Genomic DNA, 25,293 nt, shown 5'->3' on the forward strand with positions numbered 1-25,293 from the left:
AAAAAAAACACCTCTCCAAACAAACAAACAAACAAAAAAGAAAGAACTAAAAGGAATTGTTTAAAAAAACAAAACAAAACAAAAAAACACACGGGCCAGCAGTTGGCACGGTAGTTAAGGAGCTGGACTCCTACAAGGCCAACTGCAGTTCTAGTCCTAAACCCAGAGGCTTGAAACATGGGTTCATGTGCATGTGTGCCCAGGGTCCTGAGAGGGGAGTGGAGGAGAAGGGACTACAGAGTGGCCATCCCTCCTGGGGGTGTGTGGGTGTATGAGTTCTTACTTTCTCTTTCTCTCTGGCAAACACACGTGCCCTACAGCAAAAATGTCTCTTGCAGCAGTGTCCTTGCATCCAGCCCTGTGTTGAAGACGCAGGTGCATGTGTGCATTTCTCCCTCACAGCCTGGGAGGAACTGCTGCTACTGTCTGTTACATGGAAGACCAAAGTGATACCTGGACACAGTGAGCAGAGCTGGGGTTTCCAGACAGGGAGGCTGGACCCTGGGCTGACTCTTCACTGGGACGAGACATAAACTCCTGGGGAAAGGGGCTGGAAAAACAAGCTGGGGGCAAGAGCACACCTGAGCTGCTCCGCTGCAGGCTACAGCCTTCTCAGCTCGCAGAATCCGCTTCACAGCACCCAGCTTCATGGCTTCGACCTGGGCATCAGTGAGGGGCTTCAGCACATCACTCAGACGGAAGATTTTCTTGCGCCCACCTGCACCTGCCAGCCTATGTGAGAGAGCAGGGACAGGTGCACAGAGACTCAACACCCTTTGTACAGCCCAGACCCTTTGGCCACTCTCCCCAGCTCCACACATGGAGGCCATACATGGCCCCAGCTACCAAACTCCCCTAGGACTCAGAGACACAACAGAGGAATGTGAAAGGAGGAGGAGTGTGCTGCTTTGCTATTATACAAAGGGGTGCTGTTTTGTGGCTGTCTTGGGGAAGCCTTCTGTAAGGAGGGAATGTTTGGCTGGAGCTCTGAATGGAGGGAGAGAACAGGATGTCTTGATGTCTGAGGATGAGCTCTGCAGCAGGGAACAGTGAGTGCAGACCGTGAAGTGGGGACCTGCTGTGGGCGTGACTAGAGGGGAGCCAGGGGAGCGGAGCTTAGAGAAGCGCAGCTTCTCAGTGTGTTGACAAGATGGTGAGGACAAGTTGGAGCATGTGGTCTGTTAGCGAGGATGGGGATGTTAACAGCGGCGGAGCTAACACCCATGAGAAATCCTGCTCAGTGCTTTACAATCGTAACTACTTTCTTTGCTTTTTTTAAAAGAGGTTTTTGCATTAGGGCACATGCACAGGGATAGAGGGGGGAAGAGGGGAGACAGAGACAGAGACAGTGAGAAGGAAAGTTAGAACTCATCCCCCAAGGGGGGAATGGCTACACCACAATCCCTTCTCCTCCATTCTTTCTCGAGATCTTGGGGATCCACACATCTGTGGCTGGTGTGAATTTCAAGTCAGGGAGTCTAGGACACAAACTGTTGCGGGCCATGTGGGAATTCAGCAATGGAACCACTATGCCATCTGGTGGCCCCACAAACATAACTCCTTTCAATCCCCAAAGTTATCTAAGTCATTATCTAACCATCACTGTGAAGCAATCTAACTCACCCTGCTCTTGATGAGGTAGATAACAACATTATCACAATTTAGACATAAAAATGGGGGTGTTCTGGGGCTAGTAGGTGGCATAGTGGTTAAGACACTGACTCCCACATAGCAACCGCAGCTCGAGTCTCATACTGGCGTGTGTGTGCCCAAAATCCCAGGAGAAAAATGGAGAAGAATGGACTGTGGGGTGGCCATGGCCCCAGGTGATTTCTTACTTCCTTCTTGCTGTCTCTCTCTAGCAAGTGTACGCAACCTATGACAAACACCTCAAGAAAAAAAAAGAAAGATAAAGAAAGGAAAAGAAGGGGCGTTCACAGAACTGCCAAGGCCCAGTGGGTAGGGCAATGACTCGGAAGTTAAAGCGAGCCTGGTGCAGACCTCCTGTTTGTCTCGAATGCACACACATGTGTAGGTGGAGAGCCAGACCCCCAGGGCAGGGCTCCTGTCCCTCCTGGCACATGGATGGGAACTCACCGGGGCTGCGTGACAGGGATGATGGGCTCCGGCCTTCTCTTGGCCTGGGGTGCCTCCTCCTCCAGAGGGGACATGGAGCTCAGGGAGCCCAGCACAGAGATGGCCTGGCCCTGGGCCGACAAACGCCGCTTGATCAGGACGCTCTCCGGCTTCGCTGCCTTCTCCTCCTTGGGCTCCTCCTTACACTGTTTGGTCTGCTCCACGCCTGAGAGGGAGGCAGTGGATGGATACTTGGCATGTCAGGCCCTCCTGTTCCCATCCAAGGGTCCCCTGTGCACCCAGCTCTGTTCTTGGCCTTGTGTGCATAAAACCTTATTTCATTCTACCCTTTCTGGAGGGGTGTGGGTACTCTCTCATCCTCATTTTGAAGCAACCGAGGCTCCAACTAGAAATGCCATTCATTGCCTGTGGGAGGATCAAATGGAACAGCCACTTTGGAAATACGATGAGCAATTTGATTTCTGTGAGCCAATGATCCTGCTTGTTGATATATACTCAATATAGAGGGCATGTATGCATTTAAGACTCATACACGACCGTTCGCAGCAGCGCTACTCATAACGGCCCTAAGCTGGAAATAAGCCAGAGCCCCATTGGCAGAAATACAGAGAAACAAATGATGGTTTATTCAATGAGGGAATACTACTGAGCAATGAAAAATAAATGTCTAGCCCTTGTGACAACAGAAATGGATCTCAAAAACTTCGGGTGAGTGGGACCAGCAGACGGCATAATGGTTATGGTCGCTGGACTCCCCATGTAGTCAACCTTGGTTTGAGTACTGGGCCTGGTGGCTTAAAACTCACACTGGGCACATGTGTGTGCGTGCGCAAAATCTCAAGAAGAGAATGGAAGAGAAGGGACTGCAGTGTGGTCATCCCTGCTGGGAGGTGATTTCTCACTTTCTGTCTCTCTCGCAAGTGCATGCACCCTATAGTGAAAATCTCCCCCCCAAAAAATCCCCAAATTTAGGGTAAGCAACTGAAGCCAGATTCCCTGAGATCCCATTTATAGGAAGTTCAAGAACAGAAAACCAATCTATAGAGGCAGAAATCAGGACAGTGGTTGAGGACCAGCAGGTGGCATGGTAATCAAGGTGCTGGACACTCCCACGTGGCCGACCACCATTTAAATCCCAGACCTGGTGGCCTATTTTCTCACTTTCCCTCTTTCTCTGTGTGTCTCTCTCTAGGCAAATTAGAACTCTCAGACCTCAAGCCAGGTCGAGTGGATACCAAAACCTAGGGTCTGAAGATCCTGAGGACTCAAGTTTATCTACAGGACCAGTAATTAGGTCCCACAATCATGTTCGAGCTCATGTGACTTTCATCTGTGCTCTTCCAGTAAGGAGAAGCCAGTGGGCACAAATGCCAAACTGACTGGGTCAGTGCCACAGGACACTCACCTGGTCCCAGTCCTGCGGCTGTCATCTGCGTGGCCATGAGTCGAGCCAGGTGCTTGATCTGGGCTTCTGTGCCTGCTGACTCCACAGGTGTGTATATGGCTTGGAAGGATGCGGGCATGGCCTCAGGCAGGTACACCATGCTGATGAGCACCTGCGAGATGTCGGGAAGAGGAGCCTCTTCTTAATTGTTACGTCAACAGGCATTCATCCCATGCCCAGCCCAATGATGGGGACATGGTAATGACTAAGAGCGACCTGGGACTGCTCATGGGGAGCCCAGCTTCCCGGGGATGTCAGAGAGAACACATGTGACAATGCAGTAGGTGTGGGAAAGAGGGAAGAAAGGGCGACAGGAGCCACAGCAGGAGGGCCGAGCTAGGCTCTGGCTCCCTAGGGAACCGGCATGCAGTGAGCACAAAAGAACGGGCAGAAACAGGTTGCATACAGCAAGGTCTCAAGTATGTACCCCAGGTACAGAAACAGTGTGGGAGGGGCTAAGGGACAGTAGGGTACCTGCCTGACACACAGAGAGACACTCAGCTGAGTATACGGACTGCAAACTGACTGAAAACCGAGCAAATAACCTAGCACAGTGGCACGTGAATATAATCCCCGCTACTCGGGAAACCAAGGCAACATGGCAAGACCCTATTTCTCTTTCTCTCTCTCTCTTAAGGCTGTTGCCATAGGGTGCATGTGATTGCCAGGGATAAACAGAGAGAAGGAAAGTGAGAAATCACTCCCTCAGTGGGGCTGGACACACCACAGTCCTCCCTCCATTCTTCTCCTGGATTTGGGGCATGCATGCACACATGCCCTGTGTGATTTTCAAGTCATTAGGTCTAGAACTCAAGCCATGGTCAGCCATGTGGGACTGAGCCTTAACCACCATACCATCTACTGGCCCCCATACCCTGTGTCTCTTTTTTGTTTTTAAACAAAAAGCCAACCTGTGGCATGGAGGTTAAGGTGGCTGGATCCCACAGAGTCAGCTATGCAGTTCTGAGTCCCGGACCCAGAGGCTTGGGAAACCCAGAGGCTTGCCTGGTGTAAGTGCATGTGTGCCCAAAATTATGAGGAGAATGGAGGAGAAGGGATTGCTGTGTAGCCATCCCTCTTTTCCCCACAGAGGGGGTGCAGGAACTTTCCCCACCCGCTCCTCTGTCTCTCTCCAGTGAGCACATGCACCCTATACCATATTTTAAAAAATAAAAAAGCAAACAAACAACCAAAATATAGTATCTTATCAGAAAACATCCACGTTAGAAATTAGTAACAAAACATTATTTCAAACTCCCTACATATTTAGAACTTTCCATGTATGCTCGAAAAAAATAATTAGGAAAATAATGAAACTACTACAAATCAAAGTGTCCAGGATGCAGCTGAGGAGGTATTTATGTGAAAAACCAAATCCTTAAATGCTCATGTTGGAAAAGATGACTAAAAACTAGTGAACCGAGCCAGCAGGTGGCGTGGTAGTTAAGGTGCTGGACACTCCCACATGGCCAACCACGGTTTGAGCCCTGGACTTGGAAGCTTGCTTTCTCACTCTCCCTTTCTTTCTCTGTCTCTCTGGTCAAATTAAAAGAAACGAATGCATAAAAAAACCTAAATAAATAATTACAAAAACAAATAAACAACGAAACTAGTGAACCATGCATTTAACTCAAAATTTTAGGGAAAAATATTCAAAGAAAGTAATAGAAAAGAAATAAAAGCATCAAAAAGAAAAGCCTATAAAAAAGATTAAAAAAAAGAGAAGCCAGTTCTTTGAAACCACTCAGAGTAAGTAAACCTTTGACAGCATTAGACACAGTACTGGGAGCAAACCAGGGGCACTCTCTACAGAGATAGCAGGTATTTTTTGTTTCTTTTTTTTTTTTTAAGAATTATTTTAATTTTTAATTTATTCATTCATTATACAAACAGCAGCAGGTGTTTGTATAAAGCAGAACAACACTAGGAACAACTCCACAGCAATAAAGTTCAAAAGGGCAGTCCCGTGGAGAGTGCTGAGTGTAGAAAAGGGAGAGCAAGTTCATGGAAGACAGATCAGAGAGTGCCTAAGGCTGGCTGAACTGAAATTCTATCTAAATAGGGAGCCATGGCAGGAGACACCCAGATTCGTGCTGTGGAAAGTTACATTTCCAGGCTGCCACGTGGAGTGGATCGGAGGAGGCCAGAACCAGTATCAAGTGGGGTGAGCTGTGGGTGGAGACGAAGGGAAGCATGAGGGGAGAAGGCAGAGGGCTTAACTAGGTCATCAGCTCGGGAACCAGGAGGCCTGCGTGCCAAGAACACAGGTGAGGCCGTGGGCCTGCAGGGGAGTGTGGGGAACAAGTGCCTTTGACTCGTGCAGCCCGAGGTGCTTGTGGAATATCCCAGGGGAGAAAGATCCAGGAGGTGGCTGCATATTCCAGCCTGAAGCTCACTAAGAAGGTCTGAACTGGAGAGAAAACTCATCGCCCTCATGACAAAGACTCCACTCCATACACCCAATGGCTAAGCCCTCGGAGCCTCTAGGTGAGGGAAGGGAAAGCTGAGGGGCTAATCACCACGCACGGAAAGAGGCATCACCTACAGCACCCAGTGAGAAGGTCCGGTGCTGTCGTGGCCCTCCTCCCCACTCAGTTCAGACCAGTAGTTATTTTGCTTTGGAGGAGGACATCTTTGAGAACCCAAGGAATAACTGATCATCCCACCTCGGCAGTTACCACACCACATGGCAACAATTCATGGGGCTAATGATCCCCTGCCCCAAAGTCTCCAGCTTTTAATAAACAGAGCCTTCCTTCAAAGCAGAAGAGAGCGTGAGAGTGGGGAAATTCAGAGGGGGACTCAGACCTTCCAAAGGCAACCGTTGGGCAGTAGTAACTAGTGCCCCCTGGAGGAGGAAACATCAGAAGACAGCCATCCAAGGTTAGGAGGGCTCCACAGATCACACCCTCCCGGACTGAAGCCACCTGAAGGAGGCAGACAGTGTGGAGTGGAAACAGAGCAGGACCAAGAGCCTTCCTCCCTGCCCTGAGGGGAGAACAGCCTCCTCCCAGCCTCACCAGATTGGCCACATTGTCAGGCGTCAGCAGAGGCTGCAGGAACTCGGCTGTGATGTCTGTGTCTGACTGGCCTGAGATCTGGGCTGAGGCCTTTGAGGTCCCTGAAGGGCCTGGCTCCAAGTCCTTGTCCTCATCATCTTCCCCCAGGTTGGGCTCTGAAACAGGGGAGGAAAACAAGATGTTAGCTCCAAAGGAACAGAGGCCCTCCCTCTTCCTGGGGGCCCAGGTGCACGCTGCCTTTAACTGGCTGCAGCAAACAGGAGCAGCACCATGGATGCTGAGCTGGGCTTGCATCCCCGCCTCTGACGTCAAGGCACCACATGACTCTGGGCACTGACATGGCTCTTTCTGGGCCTCATTTCTCCTTATCTGGGAAATGGGAATAAGTGATACCCTTCTAGCTAATCAGTAAGTTCTAAGAAGAAAATATGATTTTGGGAATGTCATTATGTATTTTTCTATGCAAAAATAGGCCACGATGTTCCCGACAACCCAATATTAACAAAATATCACAGAGCTTTATTGTTTAAAAACTTCTACCTTTGAATGTGTGCGATTTCACCAGGAATCAGGGAAATGCAAAAAACAAAAGCCACCAAAATCTATTAAGATAATAATATATATATATATTTTTGTCTATGTCATTGACAAAGAAAAAAAAAGATTATTAATAGCAGTTGTTAGTCAGGGTGTAAAGTGCAGAAATATAAACTGGTACAGCCTTTGGAAGGGCAACTGACAGTGGATCAGTTTAAAGTGTGCACACCTCTCTGACATATCAATTCCACTCATAGATATTTATCCTTAAAAACTTACTGAGGCCAGCAAGTGGTGTGGTAGTTAAGGGTGCTGGACCCTCCGCATGGCTGACCACGGTTCAAGTCCTGGACCTGGTGGCTTGCTTTCTCACTCTCCCTCTCTCTAGCCAAATTAAGAATAATAATAGTTAAATAAATAATTCTTTAAAAAAAGAACTTCCTCACATCTAAGGTACAATGTGTGGGAATTTGCTGATTGTACAAAGAGGTGGCACAGAATTTCCATTAGGAACAGGCTGGTTGAACACAGGGCAATAGCTCTAAACCAAGGAAAAAATGAATAATTTGAACTATAAAGAAAACGCTATATATACAATAATTTGAACCATAAATAAAAGGCTTTATGTTCCTGAAGTTATGTTTAAAAAGTAGTGGGCTAGGACCAGCAGTTAGCCTAATGGCTATGTCGTTGAACTCTCATGTATGGAGGAAAAAGGATTGCAGCGTGGCCATCCCCCCTGGGGGGTGATTTCTCGCTTTCTATCTATCTCTGTCTGTCTTTTTTTTTTTTTTTTAATCACTAAAAATATACTTTATTCACATGTGCATCTTAGAAGCAATCTTTTTTTTGGGAGAGGTTTGCGCTATAGGGCGCGTGCGCTTGCCAGACAGAGAGAGAGAGAGACAGAGACAGGGGGGATGGTCACGCCACAATCCCTTCTCCTCCATTCTCCTCTCGGGATCTTGGGCACGCACGCACACGCGCCCGGCGTGAGTTTTAAGCCACCGGGTCCAGGACGCGAACCGCGGTCAACTACGTGGGAGTCTAGCGACATAGCCATTACGCGAACTGCTGGTTCCCTTAGAAGCAATCTTAACTGAAAAGTGATGGAACAAAGGTGTACAGCTCTAATCATAATTTATATACCCCAGTGCATTTAAATTTAAGCTAATCTGTGCCAATATGGATATATTTTCCTTTCCATAATTTATAACTAATGGCATATTTTCTTTCAAAGCCATCATGTATATATTTCAGGCACATTACAGAAATTATATGACTTAAAGAATATAGAGAAAAAAATCATAAATAAGTTAGCGCAGATGTACATATTCAGAAAATGATTCTGATATGACTTAAAAATCAATACAGCGTCCTTTTCATTCCCAATCTCCATATCGGGTAGGTTCTGGGCCCCTGGGTCCACCGTTTTCTTTGATAACTAGATTAACATCATCTGGAAATTTTTCTAGTGGCTCTTTCTCTAAACTGGAATCTTGTGGTGCATCAAAACGACCTTCTAGTAACTTTGGTTTCTTGAGGGATTGTTTGACAGGTTCAGGGTTTCTTTCTTGAGAAGAACTTGTTTTCCTCAAAGAATGACACAGGGGGCATGATCTTGCCACTCTTCTAGCCGAGGCCGGGAGGTGGCCAAACAGCCAAGCGAGCCCAGGTGCAGTCACGGCACCGACTGCCGCAGCATCCGCCCTATCTCTGTCTGTCTTTCTGACAAACACACGCACCCTATAGCAAAAACCTCTCTAAAAAATAAATAAATAAATAAAAAGGAGTGGACTGAGAGCCAGCAGATGGTTATGGAGGCTAAGGTGGCTGAATCCCACATGGCTGACTAAGTGGTTCAAGTCCTGGACCCAACAGCTTGGAAACACACACTGGGCACATGTCTGTGCGTGCCCAAAATCCAGAAAGAATGGAGAAGAAAGGATTGCTGTGTGGCCATCCTCCGGAGGGCGATTTCTCTTTCCTTCTCTCTGTCTCTCTCTGGTGAGTGCACATGCCTTATACTAAACTTAAATTTTAAAAAAAAGTAGTGGCCAGTTCTGCAGTCTAGCGGCTAAGGGAACCTGACCCCAGATGGCCAACTGCAGTTCATAGTCCAGCCCCAGCAACTTGAAAAACATAGACATTAGAGCTTATATGCCCCAAATCCTGATAAGATGGAGAGGTGGGAGGAAAGGGATTGTGGTGTGACCATGCCCACAATGGTGGGTGCTTTCTCCTTTCCCCTCTCCCTCGCCCTCTGTCTCTGACAAGCACATGCAAATTTGCTCATTAAAAAATATTGACTATATGTATACAGGCCAGTTGGTGGCGTGGAGGTTAAGGTGGCTGGATCCGACATGGCTGGCTGAGTGGTTTGAGTCCTGGACCTAGTGGCATGAAAAACACACCGGGCACGTGTACATACATCTTATGTACACATGAAAGGAGAATAGAGAAGGGATTGCAACAAGGTCATCCCCCCCAGGGTGATTTCTAACTTTCCCCTTCTCTCTCTGTCAGTCTGTCTCTCTCTGGAGAGTGAAAACTCCTTACAGTAAAAACTGTAAATAAATTAATAAAAATAAATTACATTAAATAAAATTCAGACATAAAAAGTAGAAAAGTGGGGCCAGTAGAGGTGTGGTGGTTGAGACACTGGACTCCCACAGGGCCAACCACAGTTCAAGTCTCACTTTCTCTCTTTCTCGCTCTATGTGTCTCTCTCTGGTCAGATTAAAAATACAAATATTAATATAGTATTAATACAAATCTTAATAAATAACAATAAAATTAATAATTAATAATAATATATGTAATAATAATAAGGGACCAGCAGATGGCATAATGGTTATATTGCTGGACTCCCATGTAGCCAACTGGGTTCGAGTCCCAGACGTGGAGGCTAAAAAATCAAGCCAGGCACGTGTGCATGTGTGCTTAAGATCCCAAGAGGAGAATGAAGGAAAAGGGATTACAGTGTGGCCATCCCTCCAGGGGGGTGATTTTTCTCACTTTCTGGCTGTCTGTCTCTCTCCAGCAACCATATGTGCCCTACAGCAAAAAAACTTTCTCTAAATAATAATAATAAAACAATTTTTTTTAAGTGGAGAAGTTAGAATGTTCATTAGGATGATGATTTAAGTAAATTACAAAAAAAAAAAAGATTAAATGTTATAGTCATTAAAAAAATGCTGTAGCATGTATAATGGAGAGACGTTACCTTGTGTTAACTGAGGGCATATGCAATTCACTTACAAAAGGTTGACCAACCCACTAGAAAAATGAGCAAGAACTATGAAGGGGCAGTTCACTGAAATGTACAAAGACGCAGTCTTAACCCCACCACAGTCAGATACAAATCCAAGCAAGACACCATTTAGAACCCATGGATTTACACAGTGGCCAGGGCTGGTCCTGGCAAGAGCAACCTGCATTCATGCAAAATGCGGCGAGTACACATGTACAGTTTTAGAAAGCAGTTTGGCAATAGGTATCAATAATCTTTTTTTCTTTAAGAGGTTTTTGCCTTAGGGTATGTGCACTTGTGGGAGAAAGAGAGAAACGATGAGAGGGAAAGTGGGAAATCACCCCCTGGGGGGGGTGATCAGCCACAATCCCTTATTCTCCATTCTTCTCCTGGGATTTTGGGCATACGCACACATACACACAGACATGGGTTTGAAGCCACCGGGTCTGGGACTCGATCCACAGGTAGCCATATGGGAGTCCAGCAACATAACTACACCATCTACTAGTCCTGGCTATTGAGAATTTAACTGCACCTAGCAGCAATGGGCATACCCAGTGCTTGGCTCTTATTTTCAGAAACTATCCCCCTCTTAAAGGAAACCAGGGCTCCTTAAAGGAATAGCTGATCCTAATAGCAGAATGCCAACTAATAAGTGTAAAAGGAAAATCGTTTTGTAACCAGTATACCAAAAAGAGATTCAGGCAACAATCACCAACAGATATTTAAGCCACTGGCTGGAAGTCTGAAGAGGAACAAGAATCTTTTTTTTTTTTTTTGCCATATAGCATGTGCACTTTCCAGAAAGAGACAGAGAGAGGGAAAGTGAGAAAACACCCCAAAGAGGAAGGGCAACATGCTGCAGCCTTCTTCTCCGATCTCATTTTGGGGTTTTGGGCATGTATGCACATGAGCTGGCATGATTTTCAAGTTGCTGGGCACAGGACTCGAATATTGGTTGGCCATGTGGGAGTCTAAAGCCTTAACTACCATGCACCTGCTGGCCCCCAAGGAACACACATTTTACATACTTTCCCCTATCTTCTCAGCGTATCATCTATGAAGGAGAAAATAGTACTGTGCACTGAGAAACCTGGCAGGTTCCACCTTAACCTTAATAGGACTTAACATCAGTAATGGGACAGACTGACATGATGCCCCTGACCATGCTCTGAGGAGGCCAAAGGCAACACTGTGGAGTATTTCTGCCAAAAGTGCATAACCGAGGGGCCAGCAGTTAGCATAATGGCTATGTCGCTGAACTCCCATGCAGTTGACAGCGGTTCAAGTCCTAGACCTGGTGGCTTAAACTCATGCCGGGCATGTGTGCGTATGTGCCCAAGATCCTGGGAGAAGGGATTGCAGCATGGCCATCCCCCTGGGGGGCGATTTCTCACTTTCTGTCTCGGTCTCTCTGGTGAGCGCACGCACCCTATCGCAAAAACCTCTCAAAAAAAAAAAAAGTGCATAACCGAGATCCAATCATGAGGCAAGAACATGCATACTCATACAGAGGGACATTCTACCACACAACGGCCCTGGACTCCTCCTAACATCAATGCCACAAAACACAAAGGGTGGGGGGCCAGCAGTTAGCCTAATGGCTATGTCGCTGAACTCCCACGTAGTCAACTGCAGTTTGAGTCCCGGACCCAGTGGCTTAAACTCACGCCAGGCACGTGTGCGTGCGTGCCCAAGATCCCAAGAGGAGAATGGAGAAGGGATTGTGGCGTGGCCATCCCCCCTGGGGGGTGATTTCTCGCTTTCTGTCTCTCTGTCTCTCTCTGTCTGTCTGGCGAGCGCACACGCCCTATAGCAAAAAACTCTCCAAAAAAACCCAAAAACACAAAGAGTGACTGACAAACTGATTCAGGAGACTAAAGGGATGGGCCAACCAAATGCAGTGTGTGAGCCAGATCTCAAGAAAAGCACAAAGGAGTTTTCAGTACTACTTTTATAACTTGTCTGTAAATTCAGAAGTATTTCAAAACGAAAAGGTTAAAGAAGGGCCAGCCCATGGCCTAGTGGTCATGGCGATGGGGTACCATATGGCTGACAGCATGGTTCAAGTTCTAGACTCTGCAACTTGAAAAACATACCAGGGATGTGTGTGTATGTGCCCCAAATCCTGAAAATAGTGAGTAACAGAGGAGAAGGGATTGCAGTGTGACCATTCCCCATTCGTGGAGAGGGCGTGCTTTTCTCGCTTTCCCTTTCTTTTTGTCTCTCCAGCAAGCACAAGTGTCCTTTGGTAAATTTAAAAAAAGGAAAATTTGAAGTAGAAAAATATACTTCGTAGGCCAAAAATGCTGTAGGCTCAGCTGCAGTGATGCAGCAGTAGCACAAAGCTCTGCACCGCTGGAGGCCACATGGGAGACTGAGTTTGATTCCTGGGTCGACTTATGCATGTCAGGTGTGCACATGTGCATGATCCTGACTGGCTGAGAAAGGCTGTGGGGAAGGATCATGATGTGAAATACTGCTGAGGGTGCATGTCTCTCTTTTTCTCTTAAAATAAATAAAGTGGGGCCAGGCGGTGGTGTGGTAGCTAGGGTGGCTGGGTCCCATATAGCTGACTTCATTTTGAGTGCCAGACCCAGAGGCTTGAAAGACCTATCAAGCGTGATGTGGCGATTTTGGCGTGGCCATCCCCACTGGGGTGGGGTTGGGGGCATGGTTCTCGCTTTTGTTTTTTCTTGTGTACAAGCACATGTGCCTTATGACCAAAAATATTTTAAAAACTTGGCCAATGCATGGTGTGGTAGATAAGATGGCTATATCACACACAATTACAAGGTTTGAGTCCTGAGTCCTAGACCCAACAACTTGAGGACATCAAGCAATTGCATGTGTATGCCCCAAATACCAAAATGACAGAGAAATGGAGGAAAAGGGATTGGGATTGCAGCACGGTCGTTCTCCAAGGGGTGCTTTCTTTTTCTCTCTCTGTTTCTTCTCTAGTGAACACACATGCCCTCTGGCAAATTTAAAAATAAAAAACATAATAAAAGGCAATAAACCTAAAAAAAATAAAAACTTTTAAATGTTTGCCAAACTCTTTGCCACAGCAACCCCACCACTAGTAATCTGTCCTATAAGTAGACACAAGCAAGACTGCTACACTATAGCAATGTTAGCAGTTTTTAAAAAATGGACATTGGGGGAACCAGCAGTTAGCGTAATGGCTATGTCGCTGGACTCCCACGTAGTCGACCACAGTTCGGGTCCCGGACCGGGTGGCTTAAAACTCACGCTGGGCGCGTGTGTGTGCGTGCCCAAGATCCCGAGAGAAGAATGGAAGAGAAGGGACTGCGGCATGACCATCCCCCCAGGGGGTGATTTCTCACTTTCTGTCTCTATGTCTCTGTCTGGCGAGCGCACGCACCCTATAGTGAAAATCTCTCCAAAAAAAAAAGGACATTGGGACCAGCAGTTAGCGTGATGGCTAAGTCGCTGGACTCCCACGTAGTCGACCACAGTTCGGGTCCCGGACCGGGTGGCTTAAAACTCACGCTGGGCGCGTGTGTGTGCGTGCCCAAGATCCCGAGAGAAGAATGGAAGAGAAGGGACTGCGGCATGACCATCCCCCCAGGGGGTGATTTCTCACTTTCTGTCTCTATGTCTCTGTCTGGCGAGCGCACGCACCCTATAGTGAAAATCTCTCCAAAAAAAAAAAAGGACATCAACATGGAGAACAGTAGATGGCATAATGCTTACATCACTGAATTCCCAGGTAGTCAATTGTGATTGAATCCCATTCCTCACAGCTTCACAGCTTAAAACTCACACCAAGTGTGTGTGTGCCCAAAATCCTGGTAAGAGAAAGAAGGAATTGCGGCATGGCCACCAGCCCCCAGAGTGGGTGATTTCTCACTTTTTGTCTCTCCCGCAAGTGGATGTGCCCTATGGCAAAAAAAACTCTCTTAAAAAAAAAAAAAAAAAAAGTTATAAACATGTCCATCAGTAGGGGGCTGGTTAAAGTGTCTGTGTGCATCAAAGACTACTGTGTCACCAATAAAAAGGATGCAGATTCTTATGAGCAGATATGGAAAGAGCTCCATAGCAAAACTACATGAAATGAATCAAGATGCAGAATACTCCTTGGTATACTTAATTATGGAAAAATACAGTGAGATCCCTACCTCATTCCATATACCAAAATCAATTCCTTATTCATTAAAATTTAAAAAGTAGACTTCATAAATATTCCTTAAATTTTTCTTTTACTTGTTACTTTTTTTTTTTTTTTTTTAATTTGCTATAGGGCACATGTGCTCACCAGAGAGAGACAAAGAAAGAATGAGGGAAAGTGAGAAGGCAAGCTACCAGATCTGGGACTGCAACCATGGTAGGCCACGTGCAGGAGTCCTGTGCCTTAACCACCAAAACACCTGCTGGTCTCTTCATAAACGATTTAAAAAATAAATTTAAGGGCCAGTCAGTGGTGTGATGGTTAAGGTGGCTGGATTCCACAGAGCTGACTAAAGAGTTCAACTTCCAGACCCAGCGTCTTGAAAAACATCAGGTACATGTACACAAGTGCCCAAAATCCTGAAAGAAGAAATGGAAGAGAAGAGATTTAGGAGTAGCCATTCTCTTTGGTGGAGAAGGGTGCTTTCTCATTTTCCCTTTCTGTGTCTGACAAGTGCATGGGCTCTCTGACAAAAAAAAAAAAGACAATCTATTTATAATCAAAACAAGGGAGAGGGACCAGCAGTTAGCGTAATGGTTATATCGCTGGACTCCCACGTAGTCGACCACATTTCAAGTCCCGGACCCGGTGGCTTTAACTCATGCTGGGCATGTGTGCATGCGTGCCCAAGATCCTGAGAAGAGAACGGAGAAAGGACTGCGACATGGCCATCCCCCCCGGGGGATGATTTCTCTCTTTTTGTCTGTCTCTCTCTGTCTTTCTGGTGAGCGCATGTGCCCTATAGCAAAAACCTCTCAAAAAAAAAAAGAAAAAAACAAAAAACAAGGGAAAGGAGAAGTCTACACACACAAAGCACTTCTGGAAGACCACATAAGGAAGTGTGCATCCCTAGGAAATGGCTACCTTCAGGGATAGGGACAAAAGGGAGATTATTTTCACTTTATTTCTTCTTGTACAATTTAAATAACTCATAATCATTTAGTGTACTATATGCTATAATAATATCTATGTAATTTATTATGTCATATACAACGTAACTAGTACAATATTAATTAATACAAATGAAGCATAAAGCTTAATGTAAGTAATTAAACATTTAAAACATGATCAGACCCTCAGCTCACCTAGCTTCATCTTCTTCAGTGTGGAATCTGCGTCGTCTCGGGGTCGTTTGCGGGCATCCTTGCTGCTGGGCATATTGCGGGCAATCTCAGCCTGAGGTGTGCCCAGGTCCACCAGCAGGGTGGTGATCTGAGCCTGGAACTCCAAGGAGGCAGGGTGCTTCAGCACACTCAACAGGTGCAACTTGAGGTTCTTGCGCACACTGCTTACCTGAGATTTGGCTAGAGTTGGGGGTAGGTTGGCTGTGAGGAAAGAAGCAGGAGATTTATGCCTTGAATAGAGCTCATGGGGTCCTCCTGGTCTCAATACCAACCCCAAACTTGGGCATGGTCTTGTAGGTATGTTCTAGAAAAGTCCCTTTACTCTTAGATTTAAGCTGTGCTTTCTCCCTTCCCAGCTGGTGCTTAAAACCCTTGGGAGGGCTCCATCAGTATCAGCCAAACTTTTAAAAAGGGAAAAACTAACCCTCCCTTTTATTACATATAATGTCGTATCTCCCTCCATCTCTGGTCTGAAAATTCCAGTACAGTTCCCCTGGGGAGGGCCACTTTCACCTCCAGAAATTCCCAACTGAATTGCTGCAACAGCTCACTGTTGGTCTTCCTGCCACCAGAATGACTTTCTAATGTCTAATGGTCACCTTGATGAATGAGCCTGCCCTGTTCCACAGCAAAAGAGGATGCCTGTAACTGTGCTGGCCCAGTATCCATTGTCCCTTCTTTGGCCAATAACACTCCCATTCTCCTTTGAGGGAACCACCCTGTATCCATTCTCAGTCCAACTGGACATGAGACCAAGGGACGGTGAGAATACCACATTCCCCTGGCTACTGTGATTGGTTCAGAAATAGGTTTGTAATCTCTGCTCAGCCAATCAGAAACAATGAGCATCAGCCCTTGGGCTTTTGTTGGAATGATTGGGAAGGAAACACTCTTTTCTTTGGGGTTGCTAAGTGGATGGAATGGAAGCATGGAACTATGGGGAGCCATCTTTTCTCCCCTAGGGAAGAAGTCAGAGAACAAAGCCAATACAGAGAAAATGAGAGCCACGAAATGGAAAGACAGAGAAATCTATGACACTCACTCATGCCTCAACCCTAAACTTCTTAGTTTTCATACACATAAAAGCAGAGAAGTATAGGTCTCCATAAAGTCATAGACATTGTGCTAATCTTGGAACAGTTATGCTCACTTTTTAAAAAAACAGTGATAGGGAGGGAGAGGCTGGACTATAGAAGCATTTCACCAGAAGATACTTCAGCATTAAAGCCAATTTTGGGTTTGAACCAGGTTTCTGTCACATGCCAAAAAAATTCCATGTTATACTGAGAATCCTTTCCTTGTGCTCATGATCTGCTTGGTTGATGACAAACACTCAGGATTTACCTAGCTCACATTTCCACAGGAAAGAGCAGAATGGCCAGTGGAGGGGGAAAGAGAGGCTGAACCTACCATGCAGGGTCTCGTATGCCTGGATCACCTCAGACATGAACATGGGTCTCTGGCGAGCAATATTCGCAAGGGAGCCCAGCGCCGTGGTCAGGTTGATGGAGGAGATGGCGGGGTGCACCATGAACTTGAGCAGCTGCTCCAAGGCCACCTTGCCCTCTTCCCACAGCACGTCTATTGAGAAAGAGAAGAGAACAAGTCCGTGAGGTACTTTCTCCCAGACCTAGAGCAGCTTTGGGGCCAAAACAAAGGAGGAACACTGGTACTCAGATGTCTGCAAATGGGTGGAAAAATAGAAAATTGAGTAGCTGATAAGTCCTGAATTAATGTAAAAATTGAGTTATAATAGGGCCAGCAGGTGGCATGGAGGTTAAGGTGGCAGGATCCCACACGGCCAACTTTCTGATTCAAGTCCCAGACCCGGCCATTTAAAAATCACACTGGGCGTATGTGCATACATGCCCAAAATCCCAAGAGGAGAATGGAGGAGAAGGGACTGAGGTGTGGCCACAGCCCGTGGAGGGGGATTTCTCCCAGTCTTTCTCTGTTTCTATCTCTGTCCAGCAAGGGCATGTACCCTGTAGCCAAAAAAAAAAAAAAAAAAAAAAGTTATAAAGATGTTCAAGCATGGGCTTGCAATAGTGAAAAGACTAGAAATAATTTAAAATACCCAACTACAAGAACCTATGTGAATGATGTTGATGTAAAACTCTGACCACGTAAAGATGTATCTATACACATAGACAAGGAACTCAAAGTCCCTTATAGCATCTCTCTGCTCAATCCAGTCACAAAGTTTGCACTTCTAACTTTCGTGGAGAGACCAGCAGATGATGTGGTGGTTGAGGCACTACACTCCAACATGGCTGACTGCTGTCTAAGTCCCAGACTTGGTGGCTTCCTTTCTCAATTTCTCTCTCTGTCTGTCTTTGGCAAGTGAATGTGCCCTATAGCAAATTTAAAAATAATAACAATAAATAAAAGTAAATAACTCTTTTAAAAAAACCTTTCATGGATGGGGGCCATCAGGTGGCATGGTAGTTAAGATGTTGGATTCCCATAAGGCTGACCATGGTTTGAGTTCTGTGGCAGCTTGAAAAATCATGCCAGGCACATGTATGAGCATGCCCAAAATCCCAAGAAGAGGATGGAGGAGAAGGGACTGAGGTGTGGCCATCCCCCCAGGGGGTGATTTCTCACTTTGTCTCAGATGAGCGCATGTGCCTTATGGTAAAAAGTAAAACAAATATTTATAAAGTATGGTCTCATTTTTATTAATAAAAAAGCAGGCAAATAAATGCAGACATTATGAAACATGCATATAAATGTCAGCAAGTGCACAGAAAACGTCTGGAAGAAAATGCAACACAGCTGTCCCTGGGTACCTTCAGGGGACTTATCTAAGATCCCCTAAAGACGTCAAAATCCCTTATATAAAATGGTGCAGTATTTGCATATAACCTAACGTCCTCCCATAAACTGTAATCATCTCTAGATTACTTACAGTAACTAATACAAAGGAAATGCTTTAGAAATACTGGCTATACTATATTTTCCCTATTGCACTGTTTTTTATTGGTTTTTTTTTTTTTTTTTGAGAGGTTTTTGCTTATAGGGCACGTGCGCTTGCCAGACAGACAGAGAGAGACAGAGAGACAGAAAGCAAGAAATCCCCCCCCAGGGGGGTGGCCACGCCGCAATCCCTTCTCCTCCATTCTCCTCTCGGGATCTTGGGCACGCACGCACATGCGCCCAGCGTGAGTTTTAAGCCACCAGGTCCGGGACGCGAACCGTGTCAACTACATGGGAGTCCAGCAACACAGCCATTACGCTAACTGCTGGTCCCTATTGTTGTTTTATTTTTGCCGAATATTTTTGATCCTTGGTTGTAGATGCAGAACCTGCAGATAATAGAGGGTCGACTAAACTCTGAGTGTTTACCTCTGGAAGCAGGAATAGGGAGGGTCATTATTTCTTTATATCCCTCTGCATTGCTTGACACTCGAATCGTGAATATGTACTACTTTTTTTTTTAAAGGTTTTTTTTTGCTTTAGGGAACATGTGCATACTGGAGAGACAGAGACAGAAAGCAGGAAATCAACCCCTAGGAGGGATGGCCACACCACAATCTCTTCTCCAGTCTCCTCTTGAGATTTTGGGCTCGCACACACGTGCCCAGTGAGTTTCAAGTCACCAGGACTGGAACCACGGTCGACTATGTGGGAGTCCAGCGACATAACCATTATGCCATCTGCTGGTCCCATATATGTACTACTTTTATAATTTGCAATTATGGAAGCCATAGAACTAGGCAGCATTTATTAGCACACACTCCCATGGGATGTCACCACAAACCCATGAAAGGAATACTGAAACCAACTCTACTTTACAAAGACAACAAAGTCCATATAGAGGTGTCTTGCTCAGGGCCACAATGAGTAAATGGTGAAGCTGGGATATGAACCTGGCATCCGGCTCTTAACCGCTGCACTACACTGTCTCCAGAATTTAAAACCAATAAAGACAGGGGGAAGGAGAGAGGGCCGTGAAAGCGGAGACAAGGCCAGTGCTGACGAACGGCACCAACCAACAGGTGGCACTCACTGTACTGGATGTAGGGGTGGTCACGAGGGATGCGGTCCAGGCTGATGTCATGCTCCTGGCGTCGGGGTATCTCTGAGTCAGCTACACGGGGCGACAAGGTGACAATGAGGCCTTCCACAAACTTGATGGCATGGGTGCGGATGCCATCATTGTCTGAGTCCAACAGCAGGATGATGTCTCCAGCCATGGCAGACACCATGTCCCAGCAGGCTTCCTGGAGCTCGCTGATGACCCGTGACTTCACCATCCACTGCCAGCAGTCCAGAGACAGGTGAGAGAGAGACAGAGAAGGACGACCAACACATCAATCACCAACACCCTCCATTACTTCCATAGGTGATGAGAAATTTGGTTAACAGTTACTACGTTCAGGGTCAGCAGGGGGCGCGGTAGTTAAAGCACTGAACTCTCACATGAGCAACGACAGTTGCTGGACCTGAGGGTTTGCTTTCTCACTTTCCTTCCCTCTCTCTGGTGTCTTGAACCAAATAAAAAAAGAAAACGAAAGAAAGAATAATATTGCATGGCAGACCAGTTTGAGTCTTGAACCCAGTGGCTTCAAAAATCACACTGTGTGTATGTGTGTGTGTGTGTGTGTGTGTGTGTATCCAAGATCCAAGGAGAAGAGATTATGGCGTGGCCATCTCCTCTGGGGGAGGATTTCTCGCTTTCCCTCTTACTTTCTGTCTCTCTTTCTCTCCAAGGAGCACATGCGCCTTAGGGCAAAAACCTCTAAAAAAATAATTAAATAACATAAGCAATAGGATAAAAGTAAGATAAAATGGCCTAGGTGCTCAATTCAAGGGAAAAAATCCACAAAGCAAAACTGAAGGAAACTCAGGAGAACAGTGGTAACGAGCACCCATGGGCTCAGTAGAGGGCCGGCACGATGGCACTGGGCAGAGAGCAGCCCCTGCGCTGACGAGCCAGCAGAGGCTGCGAAGGCCCTCGGGGAGGCCCACCTGCCCAGGTAACTATCCTGCCCAGACCACACTTCTAAGTTGGAGCCAGCAGCATGACATTATGACCACTAGCCCTGGCGCCTGGGGACCAGGGCTTGCTGAAAGAGGCCCTGGCTTACTGAAGCCCCAGCATTTCTGTCATGGCAACTGGACGTAGTCCCTAACTAACCCAAAAAACTGAGTACCTAGTACATTGAAAAGCACCAGGGAGGGACCAGCAGTAAGCATAATGGCTATGTCGCTGGACTCCCATGTAGTCGACCACGGTTTGAGTCCTGGACCTAGTGGTTTAAACTCATGCTGGGCGCGTGTGCGTGCGTGCCCAAGATCCCGAGAGGAGAATGAAGGAGAAGCGATTGTGGCGTGGCTATTTCCCCCTGGGGGGGGATTTCTCGCTTTCTGTCGCTCTGTCTTTCTGGCGAGCGCACACACCCTATACCAAAAATCTTTCCAAAAAAGAAAAGAAAAGCACCAGAGATTGGGGCCAGCCTGTGGTGTGGTGGTTAAAGTGTTAGATCCCACTTAGCTGACCGCACAGTTTGAGTCCTGGACTTGGCGGCTTGAAAAACACACTGGGTGCACGTACGTGGATGCCCAAAATCCCAAGAGGAGAATGAAAGAGAAGGGACTGTAGTATGGACATCACCCTCAAGGGGTGCTTTCTCACTTTCCCTCTGTTTCCTCTCTGTCTACCTCCAGCAAGCACATGTGTCCTATAGCAAATAAAAGTAAATAAGTAAGTAAATAGATAATGAGAACTAAAGTGAAGAAAATAATTCTAAAAAGCTCCCAAAGAGCAGTTACTAAGTTCTTACTTTGTCCCCAGCCTAGTACTGAGTGATGCTGGGGACAGGATCAGTGGTGGCCAAGACAGATCCAACCCTGCAATCATGGGGATCAAAGACAGTGACAACCCATGGGATAAAGGCTAATGTCTTTTTTTTTTTTTTAAGAGAGATTTTTGTTATAGGGTGCACGTGCTCACCAGAGACAGAAAGCGAGAAATCACCCCAAGGGGGAATGGCGACACCACAATCCCTTCTCCTTCATTCTCCTCTCAGGATTTTGGGCACACATGCACATGTGCCCGGCATGACTTTTAAGCTGCTAGGTTCAGAACTCAAACCGCAGTCAACTACATGGGAGTCCAGCAATATAACCATTATGCCATCTGCTTATCCTAAGTCTAAAATCTTAAGGAAGATTAAAAAACAAATAGCAATGCTAACTTCATGAGGTGGTGATTAAATGGATTCATTTATTTCATGAACATCAATGACTCTCACACGACACTGTGTTATTTTCCTATCACAGTCCACAATGGGTATTTATGTGATTCTTAAGTAGGAGCCATCTCCTTCAGGCTATAAGCATCATGAAGGCAGAATCTAGATCATCTTGGTCATTTCTGTGTCCCCAGCATCACCTAACAAAGGGCTGGGCACCAAGGAGGTAATTAGGTAATGTTTGCTGAATAAATGAGTTAGTCAATTTCCTGTCCTAACACTAGATCTCCTTGTTGTCTATTTCCATAGAAAACAGCACATCTTGCCTGTAAAAATTTGTATGAGGCTGACAGGTGGCATGGTGGTTAAGGGCACTGGAGTCTCACATGGCCAACCTTGGTTCGAGTCTCAGACCTGGTGGCTTGCTTTCTCACTTTCACTCTCTCTGTCACTCACTGGTCAAATTAAAATAAACAAAGCTAAATAAAATAATTATTTAAAACAAAAACTTGTATATATGGGGTCAGCAGATAGAATAGTGGTTTCATTGCTGGACTCCAACATGGCCGACCATGGTTCAAGTCCCAGACCCGGGGGGTTGAAAGTCACACCAGGTACATGTGTGTGCATACCCAAGATCCCAGGAGAATAAAGAAGGGATTGCAGTGTGACCATCCCCCACAGGGGGTGATTTCACACTTTCCTTCTCACTGTCTCTGTCTCTGGTAAGCACACATGCCCTAAGGCCAAAACCTCTTTAAAAAAAAAAAGGATCTGGAGGACAGTAGGTGCCATGGTAGTTAAGGCACTAGACTCCCACTGTGGTGAGTCCCAGACCTGGTGGCTTGAAAATCATACCAAGTGCATGTGTGTGTGCCCCAAATCCCAGGAGAATGGAGAAAGGATTGTAGTGTGGCCACTCCCCAGTGGGGTAATTTCTTACTTTCCCTTTTACTATCTCTCTCCAGTGAGCACACATGCCCTGTGGTGAAAACCTTAAAAAAAATGGATCTGGCTCTGGTTTTGAACTCAGGGGGTTAATCTGTAAATGAGACCCATCAGGCAGAGGCTCCCAGTCAGGGAGGGAGCTCTTACCTGCAGGGCCACCTTGTAGAGCTGGGTCATGGTGAGGATGGCCTTCTTCACCACGTTCACATTCTCGTCCCTCAAGAGCATGTTGAGGTTTGCGATCAGTTTCAGCAGTAGCTCGATGTCCCGCTTACTAGGGGATGGAGGAGAAGGGGCACAGTCAAGGTAGTCTTAGAGCAGGTGGTAGCAGTCTAAGGTCCAAGAGAAAAGGGCCGTGTCTCAGGGTACTAGAATGAAGACAGCAATAGGAAATGCATCTGTCTTGTCGGACAATGCATCCAGAAGTTGAGAACAACCAATGCGTGGCTCCTTTGATGAGCTGCCCTGAACTGTCTATCTAGGTTGGTCCTGCAACCTCCACTCCTTTACTTTCTCAGGGCTCCACCGTCCACAGAGGAGGCAACAGAGACAGACAACTATGTGAATTTGAGCAAGTGACTTCATCTTACTTAGAAAAAAATAGGACCTACCTCATAGGTGGTTGTGAAAATTGCAGCAACACAGGTCAAGTATTTAGAATGGTGCCTGACTTACAGAAAGCTTTAAATAAATACCAGCTGCCATGACTGAAAAGCACTTTGTTTTCTGTAATCATGAATTTTGTTTACCCACGTCTGAGAGCTCTGGAACTGGGGACCCTTTCTAGTACTGACTGGTAGTAGGGTCAATTTGGCTGAAGTAAAGGATAGGCCTCTCACGCTGAACATGCGTGAGTGCCCAAGATCCTATGGGTTATAGGACAGGAGAAAGATCAGTGTGACCAGACCCTTTGGAGAGCGCCCCTCTCTCTCCCTCATTCTCACACACATGCGCTGTATCATAAAAGTTTTAAAGATTTATTTATTTTATTTATTTTACTTTATTATTTTTAATTTGACCAGAGAAACAGAGAAAGTGAGAAAGCAAGTTGCCAGGTCTGGGACTCAAACCATGGTCCACCATGTGGGCGTCCAACGCCTAAACCACCACACCACCTGCTGGCCCCTGTATCATAAGATTTTTAAAAGTCTCCAATAAATGTTAATTCAATGAATAAGATATCCAAGAAAACCAACTCCCACAGCTCAGCACATAAATAAAATTTTCATAGCATAAAATTTTAAATTAAATATTGGCTGAATCTGTAAAAAAACATGAAACTCAACTGCCAGCTGCGTGAAGGGAGGAATAACATCTGTCTCTGCTCACTACACTATTCCTACACCGACACTAATGCCTACCAGATAGCAAGCATGGTGATAATGCATTGCTGAACAAATGCATTTTTTTTTTTTTGGAGAGATTTTCACTGTAGGGCGCGTGCGCTCGCCAGACAGACAGAGAGAGACATAGAGACAGAAAGCGAGAAATCACCCCCCAGGGGGGATGGTCACGCCGCAATCCCTTCTCCTCCATTCTTCTCTCGGGATCTTGGGCACGCACGCACATGCGCCCGGCGTGAGTTTTAAGCCACCGGGTCCGGGACACGAACCGCGGTCGACTACGTGGGAGTCCCGCGACATAGCCATTACGCTAACTGCTGGTTCCCAACAAATGCATTTTTTGCAAAACCAAAAAATTTACCACAAATCCTCCTAGTAAAAGGGGAGATTGGGAATTTGGGCTCTGGCATCACACATGGGTTAAAACCCCAGTCCTATCATACTGGCTGTGTGACCTTGCCAAAACTCGCTTACCTCTCCAAACCTCAGCTTTCTCTTCAGTTAAGTAAGTCAAACGACTAATCCATGGTGTTATGTTGAGGACTGAACAAGAAAATAAGCTGACCGTTTAGTGGTGCCTGGTAAACAGAAACCATGTAATAAACGGGGCTATTCTATTTCCTCCAGGTCACAGAACATCCAGAAAACGTTTACTGAATGAATGACTGGATGATTAACCTTGAGCAAGTCACTTTACCACGGAGTCTGTTTCCTTTTCAGTAAAAAGAGGATAACAACAGTACCCCTCCAAGGCTGCTGTAAAGATGATAGGCAGTGAACTAGCTGGTGGCATGGTGGTTAAGGTGCTGGACCCCCACATGACCAATGGAGTGGTTCAAGTCCCGGACCCAGTGGCTTGAAAACACACTAGGCATATGAATGTGCATGTGTGTGCCGAAAATCCTGAAAGAAGGGAGGACAAAAGGTTGTGGTGTGGTCATCTCCCATGGAGCGTGCTTTCTCACTTTCCCTCATTCTCCCGCAAGCACACATTCCCTTTAACAAAGAAAAGAAAGAAGGACAAGATTACAGGCAGTAACAAGGGAAAGGACCTGCCAGTGTGGGACAGGGCAAGGGTCCCAGTGACGATGACAAATGTTCCTGGTCAGACCTATGAGGTGCCAATGAAGAGCCA

The 25,293-nt window shown here is 46.2% G+C and overlaps 1 protein-coding gene across 1 annotated transcript in view; it reads right to left on the reverse strand.

The window, feature by feature from the left end:
• The window catches only part of SYMPK (symplekin scaffold protein), a 50,216-nt gene that overhangs the window by 16,289 nt on the left and 8,634 nt on the right, over positions 1 to 25,293 (reverse strand). The window contains 8 exon segments of the mRNA XM_006142091.3: positions 582 to 732; positions 2,098 to 2,302; positions 3,503 to 3,653; positions 6,562 to 6,716; positions 15,629 to 15,868; positions 17,078 to 17,248; positions 19,680 to 19,929; positions 22,963 to 23,089. Coding sequence (XP_006142153.3) covers positions 582 to 732; positions 2,098 to 2,302; positions 3,503 to 3,653; positions 6,562 to 6,716; positions 15,629 to 15,868; positions 17,078 to 17,248; positions 19,680 to 19,929; positions 22,963 to 23,089 — 1,450 coding nt within the window.

This window comes from Tupaia chinensis, unplaced genomic scaffold (assembly GCF_000334495.1).
Source record: "Tupaia chinensis unplaced genomic scaffold, TupChi_1.0 Scaffold000067_1, whole genome shotgun sequence".
Taxonomy (NCBI): Eukaryota; Metazoa; Chordata; class Mammalia; order Scandentia; family Tupaiidae; genus Tupaia; species Tupaia belangeri.